The 22,852-nt window shown below is 42.7% G+C and overlaps 6 protein-coding genes across 9 annotated transcripts; 2 read left to right on the top strand and 4 right to left on the bottom strand.

The window, feature by feature from the left end:
* The first annotated feature begins 95 nt into the window (after positions 1–95).
* Positions 96–1,603, top strand: LOC120446141 (probable phosphomevalonate kinase). The gene is made up of 2 exons (XM_039626966.2): positions 96–401; positions 722–1,603. The coding sequence occupies exons 1-2, from the start codon at positions 328–330 to the stop codon at positions 1,215–1,217; spliced, it is 570 nt and encodes a 189-aa protein (XP_039482900.1). The 5' UTR covers positions 96–327; the 3' UTR covers positions 1,218–1,603.
* On the bottom strand, positions 1,586–3,020 carry LOC120446140. Its single transcript, XM_039626965.2, has 2 exons — positions 2,736–3,020; positions 1,586–2,678 (listed from the first exon to the last, which is right to left on the bottom strand). The coding sequence occupies exons 1-2, from the start codon at positions 2,910–2,912 to the stop codon at positions 1,710–1,712; spliced, it is 1,146 nt and encodes a 381-aa protein (XP_039482899.1). The 5' UTR covers positions 2,913–3,020; the 3' UTR covers positions 1,586–1,709.
* Positions 3,021–3,426: 406 nt separating this feature from the next.
* LOC120444449 (protein spitz) lies at positions 3,427–12,861 on the top strand. Of its 3 annotated transcripts, none has more exons than XM_039624110.1 (3): positions 3,427–3,555; positions 9,108–9,302; positions 11,559–12,861. In XM_039624110.1, the coding sequence occupies exon 3, from the start codon at positions 11,776–11,778 to the stop codon at positions 12,478–12,480; it is 705 nt and encodes a 234-aa protein (XP_039480044.1). In that variant the 5' UTR covers positions 3,427–3,555; positions 9,108–9,302; positions 11,559–11,775; the 3' UTR covers positions 12,481–12,861. The 3 variants fall into 3 exon arrangements, with proteins under 3 accessions (XP_039480044.1, XP_039480046.1, XP_039480045.1); XM_039624111.1 differs by lacking the exon at positions 3,427–3,555 and adding an exon at positions 8,297–8,393; XM_039624112.1 differs by lacking the exon at positions 9,108–9,302 and having other exon boundaries at positions 3,435–3,555.
* A 491-nt stretch (positions 12,862–13,352) lies between these two features.
* LOC120444448 (transmembrane reductase CYB561D2) lies at positions 13,353–14,872 on the bottom strand. Its single transcript, XM_039624108.1, has 3 exons — positions 14,306–14,872; positions 14,054–14,246; positions 13,353–13,723 (listed from the first exon to the last, which is right to left on the bottom strand). Exons 1-3 carry the CDS (start codon positions 14,609–14,611, stop codon positions 13,413–13,415), a joined length of 810 nt encoding a protein of 269 aa, XP_039480042.1. The 5' UTR covers positions 14,612–14,872; the 3' UTR covers positions 13,353–13,412.
* A 385-nt stretch (positions 14,873–15,257) lies between these two features.
* Positions 15,258–16,515, bottom strand: LOC120444451. 2 transcript variants are annotated; one of them, XM_039624114.2, is made up of 2 exons: positions 16,449–16,515; positions 15,258–16,319 (listed from the first exon to the last, which is right to left on the bottom strand). In XM_039624114.2, the coding sequence occupies exon 2, from the start codon at positions 16,306–16,308 to the stop codon at positions 15,640–15,642; it is 669 nt and encodes a 222-aa protein (XP_039480048.1). In that variant the 5' UTR covers positions 16,309–16,319; positions 16,449–16,515; the 3' UTR covers positions 15,258–15,639. The 2 variants fall into 2 exon arrangements, with proteins under 2 accessions (XP_039480048.1, XP_039480047.1); XM_039624113.2 differs by having other exon boundaries at positions 15,258–16,315; positions 16,449–16,491.
* On the bottom strand, positions 16,393–22,551 carry LOC120444447 (alpha-2-macroglobulin-like). The gene is made up of 6 exons (XM_039624107.2): positions 22,166–22,551; positions 21,265–21,945; positions 20,811–21,207; positions 19,780–20,752; positions 17,797–19,721; positions 16,393–17,739 (listed from the first exon to the last, which is right to left on the bottom strand). Exons 1-6 carry the CDS (start codon positions 22,246–22,248, stop codon positions 17,554–17,556), a joined length of 4,245 nt encoding a protein of 1,414 aa, XP_039480041.1. The 5' UTR covers positions 22,249–22,551; the 3' UTR covers positions 16,393–17,553.
* Positions 22,552–22,852: the final 301 nt, after the last annotated feature.

Genomic DNA, 22,852 nt, shown 5'->3' with positions numbered 1-22,852 from the left:
TTGAGGAACTGAAGCTGAACCAAATTCAAAAAAGTCCGCTCGATTGGCCTCCCATCGATTGCCTGCGATAACGATAGGCTTTCCAGCTGGCTGCTCCGCCAGCCAAATACAAAAGGTAAACAAATCCGACTTGGAGCCCAGACATTGAATGGAGCATTAGCATTAGCATAAAGACAACAGGCCGGGCGTGCCGGAGTCAAGTGGCAGGCCACGGAGAATACCACATGCAGTATCTAATGAGCACTGCGTAGAACACAAGCAGCAGTAAAGCAGAAGCAGCGGTTGTGAAAGAAGCGGACGGCCAAAAGTGAAAGTTGCCTCCGAAAAATGTTGAAAATTGTACTGATCAGCGGCAAGCGAAAGTGCGGCAAGGATTACATATCCGAGAGGCTGCAGCGGAGGTGGGTGGTCTCCATTCATAGTCGTAGAACTCCCCATCATCCAGAACTCTTCTCGCGTTGCTGTGGCTCAAATGTTCACACATTTGGGATCACTTTGATGACTTTTTCGTATCGAAACATGACTAAAGCCAATTGGCATTTGTACCGCGTCAAAAGTGATTTAAAACCAATTTTAAGTAACTCTTTAAGCCAAAGGCTAAATTGTCAGCAATCACTTCTTTTGAAATATGCCCATTTAATCTCAAAAACCCTGAATTAAATGGATTTTAAACAACTTTACACACAAATTATCGGACGATTAAAAACCAATCTTATTTCAGATTGGGCTCCCGGTCGCAAATCGTTCGAATCTCGGAGCCCATTAAGTCAGAGTGGGCTCGCAAGCTGCAGTTGGACCTGGACGCCCTGCTCAGCGATGGTCCCTACAAGGAGAAGTACCGGCGCGACATGATCGTATGGAGCGACGAGGTGCGGACCCAGGACTACGGCTACTTCTGTCGCGTGGCCATGGAGGAGGCGCTCAGTCGCCAGCAGACGCCCTACATTCTGGTGAGCGATGTGCGGCGCAAGAACGACATTAAATGGTTCCGGGAGACTTACGGGGCGAAAAGGGTCACCACTTTGCGACTGACATCCCGTCCAGAAACCCGCTGTTCACGGGGATGGACTTTTACCGCGGGCATCGACGATGTCCCCTCCGAGTGCGATCTAGATGATCTGGCCGGCGGCTTTGACTTTGTGCTGGCCAACGACGAGCAATTCGACCAGGAGGCCATTGACCTTTTGCTGGACAAGCTGCAGCTACAGTATCAGTAGAGCTCCAACTCCTCGAATCACCATGCTTTGAACAAATGTATTTTTGATATGTCACGTATTCCGGTCCCTTTGAAACCTGAAGTGGTCCTCACAAATAGCTTAGTTAATGCAGTATATTACTTTAGGAATGAAGTTAAGTACCTAATAGTGTTATGAAATACTCTTAGTAATTAAATATAGCTTTTGTGGCGGTTTTACCAAAATGTAACGTTGAAGACTCAATGTCTTCAATTGATATACAAATTTTAAGTCGCTCATTCTCGGTAATGGGTTACATCAAAAATGATTAGTCCGGGTTTCAACTGTGAGAAAACTAGAGTGAATAATACTCAAAAAGCTTCCTTCATCCATCAATAATAAAAACAATGTACTGGCAAGAAAACTAATAAAATGTTTTATTAAAAGATGAGTAATAAACGTATGGGTTTGTGAGAAAAGATGAAAAATTGGTGGTTTTGGTGGGCATAAGGCAATTGTAGTTACTAAACTGTGTTAGTAAACGGGTCCGTAGACTCCCTCGGCACTAGAGATTAGCCGCAGTTGATCGTTAAAGTTCTGCACGGACGGAATCTGATTCTTCGTGGAATCCTTTTCCATAGAACGGGATCGCAGATGCGGCTTATTCTTAACACAACTGAGTGGAGTTCGCTTTTGACCGGACAGCGGGGTACTGTTTGTCTTGGGCGTAATGGACCCTATGGCCCCTGAGGAATCCTCCTCCTGATCAACGTAGATCTTTGGCTTGTTGGCTCTGGCGGGTTTGCGCGGTGGCACCCGACGCTTGTGACCCAAACGCACTCGCTCCAGATGTTTGTTGGCCGGCACTTCTGTTAGCTGCTCCTCGCCAGCGGCAAAGGAGGCCATGCTGCTGCCAGTGCTGAGATTCAAGGTTAGCGTTTCCAGTATGTGCTCCAGCATCTGAGCCTCGCGTGCCTCCTCCTCCTCGTCGTCACAGAAGATGATGGGTGTGCGATCGACGCCCAGGCTGGGCGAGCGGGGATCATTATGGGGCTGCTGTACTGGAGGAGGTGTGGTTACTTTCACCAGACCCTGATTATGATCCTGCTCCTGATATGGCAGCAGCTGATGCTCGCAAGGCAAGGTTTCTTCCTGATCGTAGGGCAGTGAAACAATCTCCAGGGAACTATTGTTGTGTGCAGCAGACGGCGGTGTGCCGAAGCTATCGCAACTCTCCTCCAAATCCACTTGGGAAGGCGTAGCAGGCACCGCCCTTTGTGCTGTACCCACTCTGGTGTCCACGAAGAGATCGGCAAAGGTGTCATCCAGATTGAGCGAACGAACCTCATCGAGAACGAGGGGAGTGCGATTCAGCTGAGGAGAACGAGGATCATTCAGGGAGAAGCCCTTAAGCAACCGTTTTCTCAACACGGAAAAGGCATTCTCACTCGTGGTCACATGCTGCTCCTCCTTCTCGACTCTAGGCTTTGACGCCTGCAAGAACTACAACGCCGTCATCAATATTAACCCCTCAAAGAACCTTAATGCTTGTAAACTTACGGTTAAGGGCGTGCGACAGCCATTTGGTGATCGAGGATCGAGTAATGCGTTGTTTTGCTCTCGAATCGGCGTCGTCATTTCCATTTGTTCTCGCTTTTCGCTGGCCAGGCGCATTTTGTTTAATGTCGGCGTATCCGGCAGATATTCACCTTCTAATTTCGTTGTCTTTGCTCCCATTTTTATGAAGTAATCTGACTAATTTTGCGACTTCTCACCAAATGTTGCGGGGTAAAAAAAATCGTTGCCGCGCATTTGTTTTGAAATGGCGTCGCGTGGAGCTGCCGGATCAGCAAACGCCTACTGGAAGGGGACTGAAAAAAGTATTGCTAAAGACTATCTAGCTATATTCAAGCCAAATCTAACAGTACTAGCTCCTTGTAAAAAATTAATAATGCAAGTAATAGTATAAATATATAAATAATATAAAATAGCATTTAGCATGGTTAAATCTATACTGCAACAGTATAACATAGAAGCAGAAATTTTCGAGACTTTGGGTTTCACGCTCGTGATTAAACTAAATAATTAACCATATTTTATTGCTAGTAAATTGAAAATTAACATGTTTAATACAGAAATATATATTCAAGTAATGTAAATAACTTAAACTTAAAATTGTTAGATATTTTTTATGTTCGCTTTACAACACTGATCTTTGTGTTGCCATGCGATAGTGTCATCTCTGCCTTCTTTTCGAAGTCTGGCAACACTTGTTCATTTAAGACGCGACAGAACGAATTGTACTCTTTCAATTTTTCAAAAAGAAAATGGCTTGAAAACCGGCCAAAAAAGTGCAACAAACGAAGAGCTAAACCCCAAAGTAAGTGCCCAAGGAAAATTTTTGATAACTATCCGTATGAAAACCAATAAAAAGGCGTAGCTTGCATACATTAATGCGCGAGTGTGAGTGCCAAAAATTAGTGACTGTGTATCTCCGGCGAAAAAAGGGGAAATGAATACAGGAAATGGAGTTTTTTTTTACTCCACAAGACTATTTTTATTGAATTTACGCAGTTGCTGTACTAAATAGGCGTGTGTTTTTGTGTATGTGTGTGTGGGCGCCGCAAGCAGCAGTAAATTCTCCTGTGTGTATATGTATGTTTTTTTTTTCTATGGCCGTCTCCTTTTTACACACACTAGCGCACAATTCAGCTGCGTCTTGTTTTTGCCGACATTTTTTTCGCTTAGTGTTTTTTTAATTTTCTTTAATTAGGAAGACAACAAATTTTTGCACGCTTTGCGGACCAATCAATGTGGGTTAGTATGCTAAAGTGCTGCGTAAAAATGCGCTATTGTTTTATTTGCCAATTGTAGCGCAAAAAGTAAACAAATTGTATACACACAAACGCCAGAGCGCATGTCGTGCAGACTTTCTCTCTTGCTCCAAATTGCAAGTGTGTGCGTGCGTGTTTGTGTGAGTGAGTGAGTACACTCTGAAAACAACCGAATTTCATTCATTGCTCATTTCCGAGAAAAAACTACACGCTACATTCGTCGCCATCTGCAATTGCACCTCTGTGTGCGTAAGACACGGTATCACAAGTACATACGATATATGTATGCATAGGAGCCGCTGCACTTGTGCAACATGTTAATTGATTCCAGGGGCAGCTGGGCGTGGCAGGTGAAAAAGCCCCCTCCCCCGGCTTCTATTTTCAGAAACTTCTTCCCACTTCCAGCCGCATTCCAGAGTTCAACATTCTTGCTCTTCTTGTCGTTTGGCAGTCGTCATTGGCCGCGTTTTTCAAACATTCCACGAGCGGACGTAGCACACTCACACTGGCACACTTGTCTATGGCCTTTTGCACGCTATGTATACATACATACGTATATTGATTTCAATCAACTTTGTAAGCGCGCTTCGCCGTCTCCTTCGCTTATTCGGCAGTGTGCTTTGCTCTCTCTGTCTCTATCGTGCTCATTTGTGAATTAAGCACCACGTCCGTTTGGCGGCTCATCAACATTTCACACAGACACACACTACACTGGGCTGCATCCGTGTGGGTAAATTCCATTTCCTGTTTATAATATTGCGGCACACCCTCTCCTGCCGCCGCCTCCTTCCAGGCTCTCAGAAAACGCATAGCGTCTTGTCTGTCTGCTGCACAGCGGAGACGCAAACCAGCAGCTCTCCCTTTCGCCTTTTATCCCGCTTTTCTTGCTGCACAATGGATCGATCATTTTGGATTGGTCCTAAATGAGCATCAGCACATTAGTTAAATAATATTTAATTTTTATTGAATCCATTTTTTAACAAATAAATTGTACATTTTTTAGTTTGGGTAGTTTTCGTAAGTTTTTATCATATATTAATTTTGAAACATTTCAAATTAAACTATTATTATTATTATTACTACAGCAAAACGGATATCCGTATACTTTCGCTCTTATCCTACGTATCTTCTGCTAATGATCCAACCACTAGTTTCGGTTTTGCACCAATACACTTTTCGCAACGCACCCACTGTGCCGCTGGCATTGGAACGCTGACCGCTTTGCTGCTGGGAACGATACGGAATCGGAACATCCGAATGCGGAGCTCTCCGCTCTTATTCCATTTCCAATTTCGAATTCCCTGCCTGATCCGTCTGTCACTGCTCTTGTTGTTGTGGCCGCTGTTGGTAGCGGCAGCGGTGAGTTGAGTAGTACAGTACGTGCCACTTCCTTTACATTCAGAAAAATAAAATTTGCTCACACACATTCATGCTTGTCGTGTACGCCTAAAGCATACATAAACAGACGTTCCAGACAGACAGACAAACATTGAGTGGAGCGTTGGGAGGGGGAGCGGTTTGCTTGGCGTCTGCGCCGTGTGTTGTTGCTTTTATGCTGCCCCTACTTATTGTTCTTGTACAGTTGCAAAGACACTCACTCACATTGGTGCACGGGCGTGTTTTTGTGTGTGTGCGTGAGTGTGTGGAGTCAAAACAGTGAAAACGAGTTTGATGTCTGGCTAGATATGGCAACTCCGTCGACGAGTGCACATCCCCCACCCCCAAACGCCCGCTTATTAGAAGAGAAATACCGCAGAGCGTTGTTGTTGATTTTACGTAAGAAGGCCGTCGAACTCAGCATAGAAAATGGGGAGAGAAAGAGAGAGCGGTCGCGAGAGAGATGATGATGGGACCAAAACCAGAATCAGAGCCAGAGAGAGTGTGCATGCAAATAAGTGTGAGTGTGTGCGTCTAATGATTACCGTTACTATTTGCATGTTGTCTAGATAGACGTCTCGCGACCCAGACTGTGCGACCCACCAGGCAATTGGCGAAAAATTCTTCGTCGTGACCTTTTATCGTCATCATTTCAACCGGACATCCAATACATGCATATGTATGTATTAATGTGTGAGTGACAGTAATGTTGTTTATTGATTTTTACTAGCATAGCCTTTAAGTTGGCTTTCCGAATGAGCATAAAAATGAATGCGAAAGCGACGGCGGTAAAAATGTTAGCAATTTGCAAGAATGAACTGGAAAGAAGGACGCAGACATTGGGAATTATGTATATATCCGATTGGTTGCTCATTTTTCTTAAGTACTTCGGAGTTGTAAAGACTTACATATATGTATATTAATGTCTTTAGGGCCTTTCGAAAATCCGTTGCTTCCGAACCTTTGATTTGCAGATATTAACTAACACATGTCGGCCAATTTACGCGTAAGGAAATCAATTATACAGCAGTCTGGAGGAATTCCTTGCAATGCATTGCTAATACTGTGACCGCAGCTGTACACTTGCCACTCAGTTGCGTGCAGTTCTGCATTTCTGCCGGCTGTGGTTCAACGTCCTAAGCCGCACACAACAAGTGCAACAATTGTAACATCAACAAAGCAACAGAACACCGCAAAAGGGGCAGAAAGGCGGTGTGGCAGAGAAGCACAACTTGAATCGGAATGGAAATGGGATTGGGATTTGGAATGGGAATGCACAAGAGCAGAAGCGAACAAACGAAGATGGCAAACGGAATGAGGGCAGGTCCTAGGGCAATCCATTAACATTTCACCCATTCCCCATCGCCCATCCCCCATTACTATCGTCGTCGTCATCTTCTGGGTATTATTGTACAGTTGAACCTGTGGCACTGAGTCCCGCTGGGCTGTAAACTAAGCCGATTGATTGTCCAAATCTCTCCTAAATCAACTTGCCATTCAGGTGACTCTTGGTTTCTTTCTTTTCCTGATTTTCTCCCATTTTGCGATGCATTCCGACATCCGTGAGCTGTTGTAACCCAGAAAGCGTTGTGCCAGGTTGTTGCTGTTGTGTCGCTTGTGACGTCAATTGGCTGTGGAATGGTGTCGGCGGCCCACATTGCGGACCGACTACCCACCGGAAACGGGTAGTTGTGCCGCTTTCATACATGCAGTCAAGCTTCCATGAGTCGAGTTCGCCACATGGAGTGGTGGAATTCCAAAGTCTCATTTGCTGTCACAGAGGCGGCATAAACAGTTTAGATCTTGTAAAGATTTTCGTAGAATCTATATAAAAAAGAATATAAGTATAATTCCATAAGAAACTCGTTTCAGCATTGACATTATTAGTTTAAATATAGCACACCTTTTTTCCGTATTTTTAAGTGAACTTGCAGTTCTTGAAGAAACACGCTTTCAGCCCTGAAATCCGAATCTCGAGTATGTTGGTTCGGCAGTGCTCTCGCCAAGGGTTTTGAATCGCGAGAAATCTGAAAAGTCGAAATCCCAATGGTTGTGTAAACGACATCGGTCGGGGCTTTATTTTTGGCGCGCTTCTCGAGCGGCCAGAAGAAATTTCCCGAGGAATGGAATGTTGTTTACTTGCGCGCCTGCGCATCCCCAACCTTCGGCCAGTTCCATGAAATCTGCAGTTGGGCCGAACTCGTCTGGGTTTCATCCTGTTCGTCCCGTTTGTCCGGCTACCTGCCCCGCCCCTGCGCACCGCCACGCCCCTTCGCTCTTCAGCGCAATTTTTTTTCTTCTTATTTTTGCACCGCCGCTCTGCGTCGCTTCTTGTTTGTGTGCTTTTCGCTCCGCCAAGCTCAAAAGCGGCGGCGTCGTGTCAATAACATGTTGATCCTACATCGTGCGAAATCTTCTGGCAACACCAAAACAAAAACAAAACAAGAGAGCGCCCTTTTTGCGGTCCGTAACTACTCAGATATACCCTTTAGTCTATGAGCAAATATTTCAGAATACTGAAAAGCGGTGAAAGTCATAGATGATAAGATGAATGGATGAATATCAACATCTAAGATGTTGTTAGATGAACAAAATCGAATTTTAATTTGTTTAAAATATAAACATTTAAATTATCTGAGTACTTATGCAAAGTATTTGTTTAAAAAAATCTGTGTGAGGGGCACCGTATACCCCAATAACTATTTAAGTAACGGGTATACAACTACATACATGAGCTCGAAAGCCGCTCGCCGCTTTGTTGTTATTATGCCGCATTTTTAAAGGAGAGACTTCGTCGCTCTTGTTCTCTCCCGCTCCCTCTGCAGCGAGAGAATCTTGCCGCTGATGCTCTCGCTCTGCTGAAAACACCTCCATCTTCAGAACCAATTTTGTTGTTGTTCGGCATTCGGTTTTCGAATCTTTGGCGGTGCGGTTGTGATTTTTTGTGTGCGCGGTGTCTCGTCGGCGTTTTGCACTAATGTTGTCCAAATTAAAATGAAAACAGTTGGTAATTTGTGAAGAGAAAGCATAGTGAAGTGGTGTTTTAGTGAGCAGTCTTTAACTTTGTTTGGTGTTTAAGCAAAAAGAAGGGTTTTAACGCCTACACGCGCTGTCTCTCAGTTTTTCCCATATTCTGCGTCTTTTCTGCCTCCTCTATGTTTGTGTTGGTGTGATATATTTCTTTTTCGGCTAAGCGTTTTTGCGTAGCGACGCAAAGCGAATTTTCCCCTTTAACTATTGAAACTGTTGTTTGGTTTTGGAAGTCCGCGCCCTATTTTATTTGTCGCTTTTGCAAAATTCTTAGAATTCTTCGCAACATTCCCGCGCACACACACTTGCGGTACATATATACATACATAATTTATCCCCTTGAAAGGCATGGAGTAAGAGTGAGACGGCAAAGCCAGCAAAAGAGAGCGAGAGATAAAGCGTTGGCTGTGTGTGTGGCAAAATGGACGTATACCCAGCACACCTCAAAAGGTTGTGGTCTCTGCTAAATGCGCCTTCGTTGGTCTCTCACGTCTATTTGCTCTCTCCTCTCTTGATTTAAAACTTGTAGGACTTGATTCTTGAGCTTTTTTTTTTTGCAAAAACTTAAAAACCGGTAAATTTTTTTTTCGAAACTGCAAGCAGAGAAAAGAGAGCGAGCTGTGTTGTTGTTCCTGTATTGGCATTTTTTTTACCTTAACCATATTTTTCACACACTTTGCTTTCCTTACAGTTTTCTAAACACACACATACAGAAACGAGAAGAGCCAACGAACTCGTGCAGCGACGCCCAAGAATGAAAGAGAGCAAGGCAACATGAAAATTACAGCAACAAAAACTGGCTTGCCGAAGAAGCTTTAAAGACGCAAGAGTAGAAGAAGAAGCAGCCACAACAGTATTTTTTATTAGCGGGTGTTGTTGTTGTCATGTATGTATGCACACTTTTTGCCGTCCACACTCTAATATAGTTGATTGTTGTTGTAATTGTTGTGGTGCTTGTACATATTGCTGTTGTTGCTATCGTGTTTGTTGGCTCATTCCTTCAATATTGAAATGCACTAAAAGATCATCGAACTTGCTTCATTTGCTATTTACGAAAACCAACAAAATATTATAAAGTGCCGCCGCTGATCTTGACCTACACGCTCGCAAGTTCAGCGCATTTTATATGGCTATTCAACTTGACTTTTGCACTCATTACTTCGACTTTCTCTCGCACTCAAACCTACATACATATGTGCTATATGTATCTACATGCATGCGAACGTATCACATGTATTAATGAACTGAACATAAAAGCGGCGGCGGTGGATTTAATTTTTATAACGGAAATTTTAATAAGCTGGCCGCTGACGCTTACCGCGCGTGAGCTAGAAAGAGAGGGGAAAGAGTGCAGCAATTGTAATTTACGGTTAACAATTCTAATACATAAATAAGTCCCCACACCCATCGTATAACTGTTTATGCATTGCATCACAGTGGGCTCTCGAAATGGCGAACAGTAATGGTTTTTATTTTCATACTAAAGTGATTATAGTGATCTGGATAGATAAAGGATCGTAACTTGAGATGCACTGTTTTCGTTGATTTTGATCGTGTTCTTCCGTTTTGTTATTCTCCGTTTACATTCCTTATCAGTTTGAATTTCCGAACTCGAACTCAGAAATCAAATAAAAACAAATTTGGCGTCAAATTGCCAAAGGCTGGCGCCAAATTGATGATTACATTTTTATTATAATTATCTAGGGTGCACTTCTTTTTGCCCGTGCCTTCTTTTTTCTGTGTTGTTTTTCGGTGTTGTTTGTGCCTGTTGAATTTTGTTGTTACTGAAACGATGGCGATTCTATGGCGTATAAATGTACGAAATTTGTCCCATTCACTTGCGCCCTGTCGCCATTCATAGCAATTCACATTTGCGTATTATCACCAGTACCAGTACCAGTCTGTCTCATAATCGTAATCATCATTTCCATCGTCGTCATCGTCGTCATTATCATCGTGTTGTAGTCGTCGTCGCATTTATTTATTTTCGTACTTTTTTCATATTCGTTTATTGTGCCGTGGCTGCAAAAAAGTACAAGGCTCCAAGCCCATGGCCGTGAGAACGTCGCTAAAAGATTCTAGAGGAAGAATCTCAATCTGAATCTGAACCTCGGCTCTCATCGAATCGAAGCAGGAGAATTGTGTCATTCTTCAAAGTGGTTGTGAAATGTTTGCCTTTTTCTGCCTATTCATATCACAGCCAGCTTTGAGGAGCGACGCGATGCTCAAGACGAAAAAATCACAATTTAAAAATGAAAAAAAAGGCATAATTGAACTCAACAAGTATAAACGGTAACAAGCCTCTGATTTTGTTTATATCATTACATGAGCATGGAAATCAAAATTGAAAATTTTAAAATCCCGCAGTCAAATATCCCGAAACCTCAATCAATAAAACTATTGGCGCATTCATGCTGGGCTCTCAAAGTGGTTGTGAAATGCATTTCCGCTTTGCGCGGCATATCACAGCCAGCTTTGATGAGCTTAGCGTAATGTATCGTACATCAAATCATGGTAATACTTCCCGCCACATAATAATCACACGCTCATCATAAAACACACTCTGTCCGCCTCAAATAAACATATAAATTTATAGTGAATTGCAATCCGAAAAGAAGCCGTGGCGAACTGAGATCTAAATTCGGAACGACCGTCGACAAATGCATGCCACAGCACAGAAAAATTGTTCAATTGGACTACCATCTCTGACTTAGGGCGCTGTTGTCGCACTGATCACACACAACACACACGGTGCAATATAGTTACTAACCCATTCATGAAGTTGAAGAAACTGTTCTTCATTCGTACGATGTTGATTATCTAAGCCTCATCAAGTGGTTGTGATATGGATACCCAACGCATATCACAGCCAGCTTTGATGAGCTAGGATAATCAACGGGAGACAACGTAAATGGAATTTAAAACAAAAAGTGAATTGGTTGTGAAGGAGGAGTTCTACGCATCTATGTAAAATTTATTCACAGCGATTTTTAATATATACTTTTATAAATACATACATAGTTATGATTTGATTTTATGCAGTTTGTTTTCTTCTTTTGTTGAGTACACTGTTTTAGAGTTAAATACCCCCAATGCTACTTGGAAACTACTGGCCACTAATGACTTTATATCTTTCTCACAGATACACACTTCTCCTAACTCGACGCTTACGTTCCACCAGTAGCATGCATATGTAGAGAAACCAATTCCAAAGATATCTGACGACGCCCCTACAGCGGACAACGAATATTCTAATTTATTATTGTGATAGCCACTAGTTTTAGTATTTTTAGGCTTTTAAAAAACCAAACGTTGCACGCCAAAAACGAGAGCAGATACCCAAAAAGCTACAAATTGTAATGCATTCCACAATGAGTGTACAACATGGGCTGGTCGCCCTGGTACTGATCGGCTGTCTGGCACCTCCGTCGTACGTCGAGGCCTGCTCCAGCCGTGCGGTGCCCAAGCCGCGGTCCTCGATTTCCTCATCCATGTCCGGCACGGCATTGCCGCCGACCCAGGCTCCAGTCACAAGTAGCACAACAATGCGCACCACCACGACGACCACGCCCAGGCCCAATATTACATTCCCCACATACAAATGTCCTGAGACCTTCGATGCCTGGTACTGCCTGAACGATGCCCATTGCTTCGCTGTGAAGATTGCCGATCTACCGGTCTACAGCTGCGAGTGCGCGATTGGTTTTATGGGACAGCGGTGCGAGTACAAGGAGATCGACAATACTTACCTGCCCAAGAGGCCGCGTCCAATGCTGGAGAAGGCGAGCATTGCCAGTGGAGCAATGTGTGCCCTGGTCTTTATGCTGTTTGTCTGCCTGGCCTTCTATTTGCGATTCGAACAGCGGGCAGCCAAGAAGGCCTACGAACTGGAGCAGGAACTGCAGCAGGAATACGAAGATGATGACGGCCAGTGCGAGTGCTGCCGAAACCGGTGCTGTCCGGATGGCCAGGAGCCAGTCATTCTGGAGCGCAAGCTTCCCTATCACATGCGGCTGGAGCACGCGCTGATGTCCTTCGCCATTCGACGCAGCAACAAGCTGTGAGCAGAGCGATTTGTAAAAGTATACAGGATGCCGAATTTCGAATATGCCTTGCCCAATACACAATTCTTTACTGGGCTTTAGTCGATAGCTGATAATACCTATTTACCGCATGCTAAAGATCTGTTCACCCGATTCTATATAGAGATCTTCACTTTCTTTTACCGAAAGTTACCCCGAAAATTGATTTAAAGCCAGGAAGCCTTGTATTACCCAATTGACTATGAATTTAAACACCTAACGCTAGCTATTTATTATTATGACTTATTGATATACGTATCACACACAACGCGAAACACGCGCCAAGTATTATTTATTGCGAGAGATTTTGGAAGAAACGATATGGATTTTCAAAATAAATATATGAAACTGCACCATGCTAAACACCCGATTTTTTATTATAAGTACCGGAAATCAAGCTCTTCATTTCACAGGGTCTCAAAAGAGTAGACTTATTTAGAACGGTTACTATCAATTATGCGGCCTCTATGTGTCACAAACCGATCCGGCCACGTTTTGGATTTTTAAATGGTATATGCTTGTCAAAATTGGAACTTAATTAATTGTATAACTAAAATTATCAGTTGAACGCTTTGATTGATTAATTAAGGTGCTTGCTTTATAAGTGAGTTGGTCAACAATAATGTTACCAAATTACAGCATATCTAATAGTCCATTCATTAATTTTTCGGGCCTTATCAGCTGTCAATCAAAAGGGGGTTCTACAACTTTTAAAGTTGACCGCTTATTCACCGGGTTTTTCCCCAATGAGGCGTTGTTAAAATAGTTAATAATAGTCGTAAACACACGGTACCTAATCGATTGTACCTAGACCATTGTGTGTCGTTTTAGGAATATTTGCATAGGTCAATGAATTCTTAAGAAAAATTACATTTATTTATCTACGTACATTCGAGTGATACTTTTCCTCCTATCTAAAACTGGCTGAATATAATTTTGCATTTCTGATAGAGTGCTTTCATCGGTCCGTAGCTGGACAGAACCAACGATATGAGGGTGAGGCACTTCATCAGGATTTGGAAATCTGTCTCACTACGGCTCTTGAAGTATCCCGTCTGGTAGCCGTAATACTGGGTCACCAGAGCGATCACGAAGCACGCGAATCCCAGGAAGTTGTGGAACGTCTTGTTCAGCAATGGTGCGATAAGCTTCTTCATGCGGGCGGAGAAAAGTGCCGCCAAGCCTGAGGACATGGCTAGAATGCACAGTATGAAGGCGGTCATCCCTGTTGACGAAGAGCGAGTATATTAGTCAGTTTCTGTTAGGTGTTAGGCTAATATTAAATACCGAGAAAGCTAAAGATTTTTACGGCTTTTTTACCGCTAAAAGTTAATAAAAATGCGATAAAATAGCTAGACTATTGTAACTAAAGTAATTTTGTAGGGGCGTATGATAAAAAACTGTTGTGTTGAAATACTAATGTAGCTTATACAGGGAAATACAACTTTGAATAGCCTAACTTATGAACTTTTAAATATTTAATGGGAACAAATAAAAAAGAATACGAGGATCTATCACTCAGTTTTGAATCTAGCATCTGTTGCTATATACTCACCCAGCCTCCCATGTGTCGATTGCAGCAAAAACCCCTTTTGAATCATTTTGATAAGGGCCCCAGCTGCCCCGCAACCGCCTCCCAAAGTCAGAAGCACCCAGTGTATGGTGGTCTTCGTTTGGCGCTTGTATCCGTTTGTCAGCACATTTCCGCCGTAGTGGATCATAACGCCCTCGGCCATAAAGAAGGAGAACTGTGGTGTTGGAGGATCTTCAGTGCCCGCTTAGGAGGTGATAATACCAAACTATTTACCCCGATGGTAACCAGCCAGGCATGCAGACCCGTGCCAGACAGCCCTGTTCGTAGAGTCAGGTAGGAAATATAGATGGTGACGAATCCAATGCACATCTGGTTCAAAACGTTGAGGAAGTACTCCAATCTTTGGAGCCGGTTCTGGGCCTCGTGACCGGACAGGGAACCTTGGGCCATTTTGGAATAGCGACGCGGAGATTCGATCGGAATAAATGTGGGCCGGCGTAGCGATTCCGTCCGGATCGTGCTGCCGTAGTCGACGGATGACTGCGTTCTACTAAGCACCGGCTGCTGACTCTCGGACATTGTAGTTCCGTTTTCAGTTTTTCGCTTGCCAGCTTTTATCAGTGCGCTGAAATAATGTTATTTTCGTGTTAACATTTATACATTTGTCGACTGATAATATTGCCTGCCACTTTTCACAGACAAATTACGGCAAACTATTTATTATTGGGCAAAACCAGCCGGGTGCTCGTGCTACGACAGCAATTAAAGGTTTAGTATTCGACCGATACGCCCAATGAACTTGGTTAATCAATTCATTTGGTCGAATGTTTATGAACAACTGGCGAAGCCATTCTTGCAGCGTCATTTACAAGTTGAGTGGACTTGACCACAAGATTATTTAACTTTTCATTCCTATTCATATCGCCTTACGCTCCGGGAAGCTATCAAAGTGCAGCCAAACCGCAACTAGGCCTTCGCTCGGTGCCTTTTTTAAATCGGAAGATGGCGCCAAGAGTTTCAATGCGTTAGGTATTCGTATCAATTTGCACTTATCAACACTAAACGATGCAAATGTGCAATGCTGCAGTGATGGCAGTGTAGCGTAAATATGTGTTAGGTTAACACTGTTAACTAATAAAAAGGAGTGTTAATGGTTGTTCTAAATCATATCAATGCATATATCTATCTAGGTACTTCGACACATTTAAAATCGAGATTTTATTGCAAGCCAGGCCAGTTTTCAGTAATGGGTTGTGTCCTCGAAATTAAATTTTTGTGTTCTTTTTCCAAAAGTACGTTGCTTTTTTATCTTTTTCAATGACATTTAAAACCCAGAAAGCAAGCTTTAGAATTGGCGGGATTGCTAACCCCCAAAAATACGTTGCATACCTAAATGCTGTTGAGGGGTTCCATAACATTTATCTTTTGCAAGCGAGTTATACATTGTTCACTACTTAAATTGTAATCACATTTTTTGGTCGGACTTTTGTTCTCTTAGTTCATAGTTATATCCTTATAATAACATTAAATTAATATGTAAATAATAAATTGTCTAGCTTAGCTCAAAATACATCACATACAAGATGAAAGATAGATAAAGAGAGTTTCTAACTGGCCAAGCTACCAAATTTCTGATAGAGGGACTTGATGGCGCCAATGCTGGTTAGGACCATTAGGACCATAGTGACGACCTGCATGAGAACAACGAAATCCTGACCTTGGCCCCTGAAAATTCCAGTCTGCGTGTATCCGTAAAACTGCGCCATCATGGCGATCACGAAGGCGGCAAAGCTTAGGACCACGTGGAAGGTCTTGTTGACCAAGGGTGAGATGGTCCTGCTCAGGGATCTCGCCAGGAAGGCGACAAGTCCACTCAGCAATGAGATCAGGCACAGGATGAAGGCGGCGAAACCCAGGCGTGCATGCAACGTGACGCTGATTGCCCAATCGTCGCGTATTAGTTGGATCAAACAGCCGGCCACGCCCATGCCGCCCCCCAGGATCTGAAGGACCACGTGAAAGGCAGTCTTGTACTTTCGGGAATAGCGCACCGTTAGCCAACTACCGTCGTAGAAGCACATCATTCCCTCGGCCATTAGAAACACAAATCCGAAGGTAACCAGCCAGGCATGCAGGCGAATTCCCGAGAGGTCCTGGCGCAAGCAGGTCCAGCTGACCCAAATGGTGACGAATCCAATGCACAGCTGGTTGATCACATATAGCGCCGATTCTATATGCTGCAGCACTGACGTTGGTTTGGACTTTTCATCGCTCATTGTAGCGCTACCTTGGAATTATTTCACAGAAATTGTAATTGCAATTTCAAGAAATTAGTAATTTTAATTTCACAAACACTGCTATTAGATTCACAAGAGCTTTAGTTTAATTTCACAAAAGTTGTAATTTTGATTTCTACCTAGTTTCACAACGGCTATAAATAATGTTTAGTCCTTTGCATTTCTCTTCTAGTCTCCTGAAATGAATTACATGTATTCCTTATAAGGACTCTAATGGAATTCCCTTTTCCGTTAATTCAAATGATTTTTAAGGATTCTTCCATATGAAAACTGCCTTTTGACTAGCGATCCGCCGTGCATTAGCTATTACAACGCACTATGCGAAACTGAGGTTTTTATTGCCTTCACCGTAGCTTTGAGACTTTCTCTAGACTGGCGTACAATTTGTTTGTTGATAACCCGATAATCAACGAAACATTTTGGGTGCCCCATTCTAATGCAGTAGACTCAAAGGATTATACAATATTATTAAGTGGTAGGCGCTGCATGTACACGTTCGCAGTATCGTGGGCCAGGAGATCTTATCGACCTTATCGACATCCATTCATTCACCCATTGATGTTGGGGCTTTCGGAATCAAAGTAACCGAGGATTACCATACAGGGGCGCTCGACTATGCGATCCCACTCACGTTGACCATTCCCCAAAAACGTCATGAACCAGGGGCTAAATTTAGAGGGGTATTAATATTAATTAGACTCTCGTCACTCGAGTACTGGCCCACTCTGGTTCCACTTATTGATAATAACATAATGCTGATGTAGTCCTCCTGTCGGATCGCAAGTCACCAGCGCCTTATCAAAATGCAAAATCGCACGTACCAGATAAAAGTTACTACCTACTTGAGAATACAGAAACACTGTTGATATCTTTGGGCCAAATGTCTGGGTAGACAGGTTGAACTTCAGTCAGTCACTAAGCGACTAACAGACTGAGCTTTTTTAAACCATCCACGCGCCTTAAGCACTGCGGTTTTGATAAACCATACACATTGCGATCCAATTTGCTAGCGCAATGTTTACAAATATTTATGGCTGACTCAGCCGATTCGTATCTACGATCTGACATTGAAGGTGATTAAGGTATATTGGATTTAACTTCGAGTAGTACCATAAAAATGTGGGCTGTAGAAAGTTAGGTGCCCCGATTAAAGTGACATAGCTTGATTTATGAGGCTGTGGACTCGAAACTGGAACTTTAAGTGTCTCTAAAGTCGCTGAGCTCCTATTTAAGTTGATAATATTCGGTTGCCTTCCGGCCATAATTATCATAGATAACTACACTGGAAGGCTTAAGATTGGTCACTTCAAGTGTTCTGTACGCCTCGACGGGAATGCATTTACTTTCATTCTTGGCCAGACTTTCAAAGTAAACGATGACCACGGAGTCTTTATTCTTGGTATCAACGGACTGCGGAAAAATTGATAATTTTAGGGGCTATTATTATACAAAAAGTGCTAAACTCACCCCAACTCCTTCGACATCACGAATTTTCTTAACGCTTGATTTATCCGAGCTGTATCCGGAGGGCAGAGACACCTCCAAAACGACCATATCGGAGGCATTTGTGCTCCCCTCCACAAACTCCACGCACACGACCAGCTCCATTTTCGATGACAAACTCGGTTTCACCGTAGTCTGAATACTGAAGCTTGGATTAACCTCTTTTTCCTCGAAGTCATATGCATAGCTAATCTGGATGAGAGCTGCTCCAGTTCCCTTTGCCTGAACCTCCAGGAATTTGTTGCCTTGAGGGAATTTAATCGACTGGGTCAAACGATTGCTTTTGATAAATTTTTGTGATATCTCTTCGTTGCTGATGCTCACTTCCCAGGCGCTTGGATTGTAGCCCCACTTTTCTGCGAACTCAATCAGAGCTGTTAGGCCAATAACGGTTTTCTGGCTGGAGTCGAATTCTCCATAAATATTTCTCTGGGCCAAAAGCCATCGAATGGTGCTGATTGCTGACTCTGGCCCATCCATTTTCGAATCCATGAGGGAGAGCAGGGCATATGAGGTGATCTCAACATCTTGAAGGCTTCTGTGCTGCACATCCTCCGCCCACCAAATATGGTCATTGCTTTGGTCCTGCTTTGCCACGGATCTAAGTTGCGCCAAAAGCTTGTCAGATTCTGGGGCCTGCGACTTTTGCAATGCATATATGGCCATTGACTTGGCCAGTGATAAGCCAGTTTCCCCGAGCTGAGATCTAAGAAAAGCCACCGCTTTGTTGATGGCTTCCGTGTTGGGTTTGGCTTGTTTCTGAAGGGCCAACAGAACACTGGATGTGAAGAAAAGAGAGCTGCCGGACCTTGAAAAGTATTTTAAATCCTCCGTGAAGCTTCCATCTTCATGCTGATGGCTCAGCAGAAATTTGAATCCCTTTTGCAGAATTGAACCATCTACATATATGACATCCTTAATTTCGCTTAAGTAACGCAGGACGTAGGAGGTTAACCAGATGGAACCGTTGGCTTTCGGAGGGTCAAAGTAGCTAAAGCTCCCATCTCTGTGGCAATAGTTCAGTATATTCTGATAGCCCTCTCTTAAATTATTTTTGATTCGAGTGTCCAAAGCTCCATCGAGCTTCTTGGTTCGATTAAGGTAGCTCCACACCAAGAAGTTAACTGCCATTTTAGACATGGTCAGTTCGCCAGTGCCACCCGGCATTGAAATATCCAAGTTTTGGAGGACCGGACCGAGAGGGTCACTAAATAGAGTAAACTTGACCAGTCTGGAATTTGGGAGATCAAATTGGAAGGTGCTTTTGTACTCCTGATTGTCCTTTAAATTCACTAAGATGGCGCGATGGCTATATTCGGTACTGACATTTAGGTTGTCTTCAATAACCATTAGCGACTTATCAACAGTAGTATTTTTAACTGAAGAGATTGCTGAAAATTCGAGAGGAATAAAGTTTCCCGTATAGTTGGGGCAGAATTTGAAGAACGCGCTTTTGGCTTCATACTCCTCGATTTCCATTAGTTGTGTTCGACTATATTCCAAGGAATCACCAAAGTCATTAGCTTCGGAGTCCAGTGCTAACTCGACTTTCAATAGGTCCGGTAAATGGTTGACGATCAGAACTGGAATTCTGACCGTTTCTCCTAGTTTCACTGAGTACGGCAAATGAATAAAGAGCGAGTAGGGCTTGGTTGTTCTGATTTGTGTGATGTTACTTTGGAAGACGCCTAAACCCTTTTCAGGGTGCAACGAAAAACCCCTAACTATCCACGTGCCCAAGGTCGAGGGGAGCTTTATGTCGACATCCGTCACCCTTTCTCTGACTTTTTGTATATCCGAGAACAGCCAAGACTCAGTGGTTTTCAAAGGATATCGTATTGCAGACTTGCCATTTTTGGCAGATATCGCTCGCGCGGATAAGTCTTTGTCTGCATAAAATAAATACCATTAAGACTCTCTTATAACTAAATATGTATATATAGTTACCCATGTCGAAGTATCGAAAGATTCTCTCCTTAATCTGGGCGTTGGTCATGGTGACGAGACCAAGACGCGATCCGGGAACGTCGTGGTAGGTGTGCAAATGAACGTCGTTCAATTGCTCTTCTAAGTACGACAAGTTTATTTCATGATTTCTGGGAAGTTCCGTTGAGGGCTTGTTAAATGACATTAAATTTGACAGTTTATTGGCATAAAACTGATAATCAATATCGTCATGTTTTCTGTCAGCTGTCTTTATCCTCCCTGAAATCCTTTCTTCGAGCGCCAAGATGCCGACAAAGGAATTGGGTTCTGTTCTGATTCTTAGCTTGACTTCTTCTTCAGGATACCCAGTGCTCGGTGCAGATATACTTATTTCGTTGGGAAGACTCATGAGAACTACAAATTGAGACTTTGTGTGGTGAAGGACACCCTGTTCGTCTACATAGTAGGCATAAATATGAAAATGGGGTGCAGTGAGGTGCGTGGCCTTCAAGGTGAAGTTGTAAACCATCTTGGGCTCCTCGAACTCAACTCTTTCGGTGTGCAGTATGAGACTACGGGCCACTATGTTGTATATAAAGTATTTGATGGGTTCGTTGGAATTGAGGGTCACCAGGAAATCATCGCCAACAACCAACGCAGCTGGGAGACCTTTGTCATCTTTGCGTCCATGGATCTGAAGGAAGAAATCCACATCTATCCGAGGTGTGAAATAAGCATTTGTCGCATCGATTATGAACCCCATCGATTGTGGGATTGTTTGCTGGATTCGATGTTCTTCGCCCTTATATTCCACAGATATATCGTAGTACGCCAAATAGTCACCATTCTGTGGAAAATCAGAGATGTTTGCCTTGAACTCGTAAAGTCCCGACTTATCCAATTTGCCTTCGAACTCAAAGCGCTTCTGTTCGTCCACTTCTCTGAATTTCCGGAAATAGCTACCCACTTTTTCAGTTCCTTCGCTGTAAATAAGCTTGAAAATAATTAAAAAAGTATATTAATGTTCATTCCTTGTCATATTTTTACAGTACCTTAACCGGTGACTGGGTTTCGGAAACCAGAGATCCATCTAAGTGTGTAATCTTTATAAGAACCCTGTTGTCTTTTTCTTTCCACGGCCTTTGGCATGAATAATCTGCACATGTAACAATATAGCGATTTTGAAGCAGGAAAACATATGCAATCTCAGTAGTTTTTTCTCCACTATCTTCATCTTCCACCGCTGCCTTTATGGTAGCTATATATGTGGTCCGGATTGGAGCTATGTGCTTGGCAATGTCCGTCAGATGAATATGAAAGGTCGCCAGACCTTTGACTACAGCACCATTCGCTGTTATTGTGCGATTATAAAGATTATCCTGTTTCTTTTCCGTATATAACTTAATTTGTATTTCGGCTCTTCCGTTGAGGGGGTTGCCATACGAATGCCTTTGAAAAAACAAATAATTTAAGAAACTTACTTACTTGTAGTATTTCCACGCTTACTTGACTCTAAGCTCTATCTTCATCTCGTTTTCCTTTATACTGACGAACTTTGGGACATCTATATGAACGGAAAACCTTGGAAGTCCCTCAGGCCTCACGTAAAAAAAGGTAAATGTACTTGTTCGAGCTCCGTACTCAGCGCCATCAGCATCTTCGAGACTCAACTCCCATTGCCCAAGAGCTGCCCTTTTGGACAACTGAAATTGACCAGAATAGACTCCGTCAGCTACTTTGCTTTTTCTGGCCTCTTCAATCTTGTTTCGTTTCGGATCCAAGAGGCAGATAACCATATCTTTGGCATAAGTATCTGGGCGAAGTTGTTCGTTTAGTACCAAAACGCGATAGCTAATTTTGTCTCCAGGGATATAATCATCCTTGTCAGTTAGTAAAACAACCAATGGAGAATCGTGTTGGAAGTAAAGACTAATGGAGTTCTGAAACTTTAGGCCTGACACTCCTTCGGCTGTCAGTGCATAGTCACCCGAGGAAAGGTCAGGCAACTTAAAGGTGATCTCCTTAATTTCGTGGTCTGTGGGTAGGTCCACGGTGTGGGAATCATTATACGCATCTCCTGATATGGCCAGTTTAAGGGTGACTGGTTCTTTGATGTGATAAACGGCCACGGTTACTTTGAAGTCCCGATTAGGGATTATGCTCCCGGGGGCCACTACACTGTACAGTCTAAATTAAACGGAAAAGTGTAAAAAATTAGATTTTATTTGTTCACTATTATTTAAAAATATAATTCTCAAGGAATATTTTTCAAGGAACAAATAATTGATATCTTTTCTGGCTGCTAAGTAAATTTTAAGTAGTGTATTTATAAAGTCAAGTGCAAAATGATGTTTAGTCACAACAGAATTGATATCAATATTTTGGAATAAATTAAACTTAAACTTACCCCTCATTGCTTGCTAGTATATTATGATTGAACCACGAGCAAAAAACACAAACAAGCACTTTTAAGCAATTAACAGAACTCATAATCGAATTTTAAGTCACGGAAATGAGCATATTCTTCAGGGAAAAGACAGATATGAATTTGCCTCCTGCTGCACTCACAGCCGAACCTTGACTGGTTACTCGAATGGACATTGGACTTATCGTCTTAGGACTGCAACTCCATCCTAAGTCACCAGTCATTCCTGTTCTTCTAGTTGAGGCACTCTTCTGGGTTCAATACCAATTCGCCGCATATGTACTAGCTGCTGTGTACAATTCTGGACTACATATACATATTTCTCTATTATTTTATATTAATGTTTGCTTTTAAATATAAGCATAAATAACTTTATGACAACAATAAACAAGGTATATATACTTCTAGCACTAAATTGTTTATATTTGTTCTTTCAGGAAATAATACTGATATATTGTCAAGTTGAATGTAAAACTAATTCATTTTTCCAGATTTATTTATTCTTAAGTAATTATAATGAGTAATATAAGTAATATAATGATCGCAGAGGACAACTGAGGATAGTTTTTAATTGTCCACCCTTTAGGTTCTATAGGCCACGATGGGAATGCATTTGATGTCGTTTTCCGCCAGATTCTTAAACTAAATGACCATTATTCGCATCACCAA

This window comes from Drosophila santomea, chromosome 2R (genome assembly GCF_016746245.2).
Source record: "Drosophila santomea strain STO CAGO 1482 chromosome 2R, Prin_Dsan_1.1, whole genome shotgun sequence".
NCBI classification, from domain to species: domain Eukaryota; kingdom Metazoa; phylum Arthropoda; class Insecta; order Diptera; family Drosophilidae; genus Drosophila; species Drosophila santomea.
The sequence above is the reverse complement of the archived record's forward strand: the minus strand, read 5'-3'. Positions and strand labels throughout refer to the sequence as shown.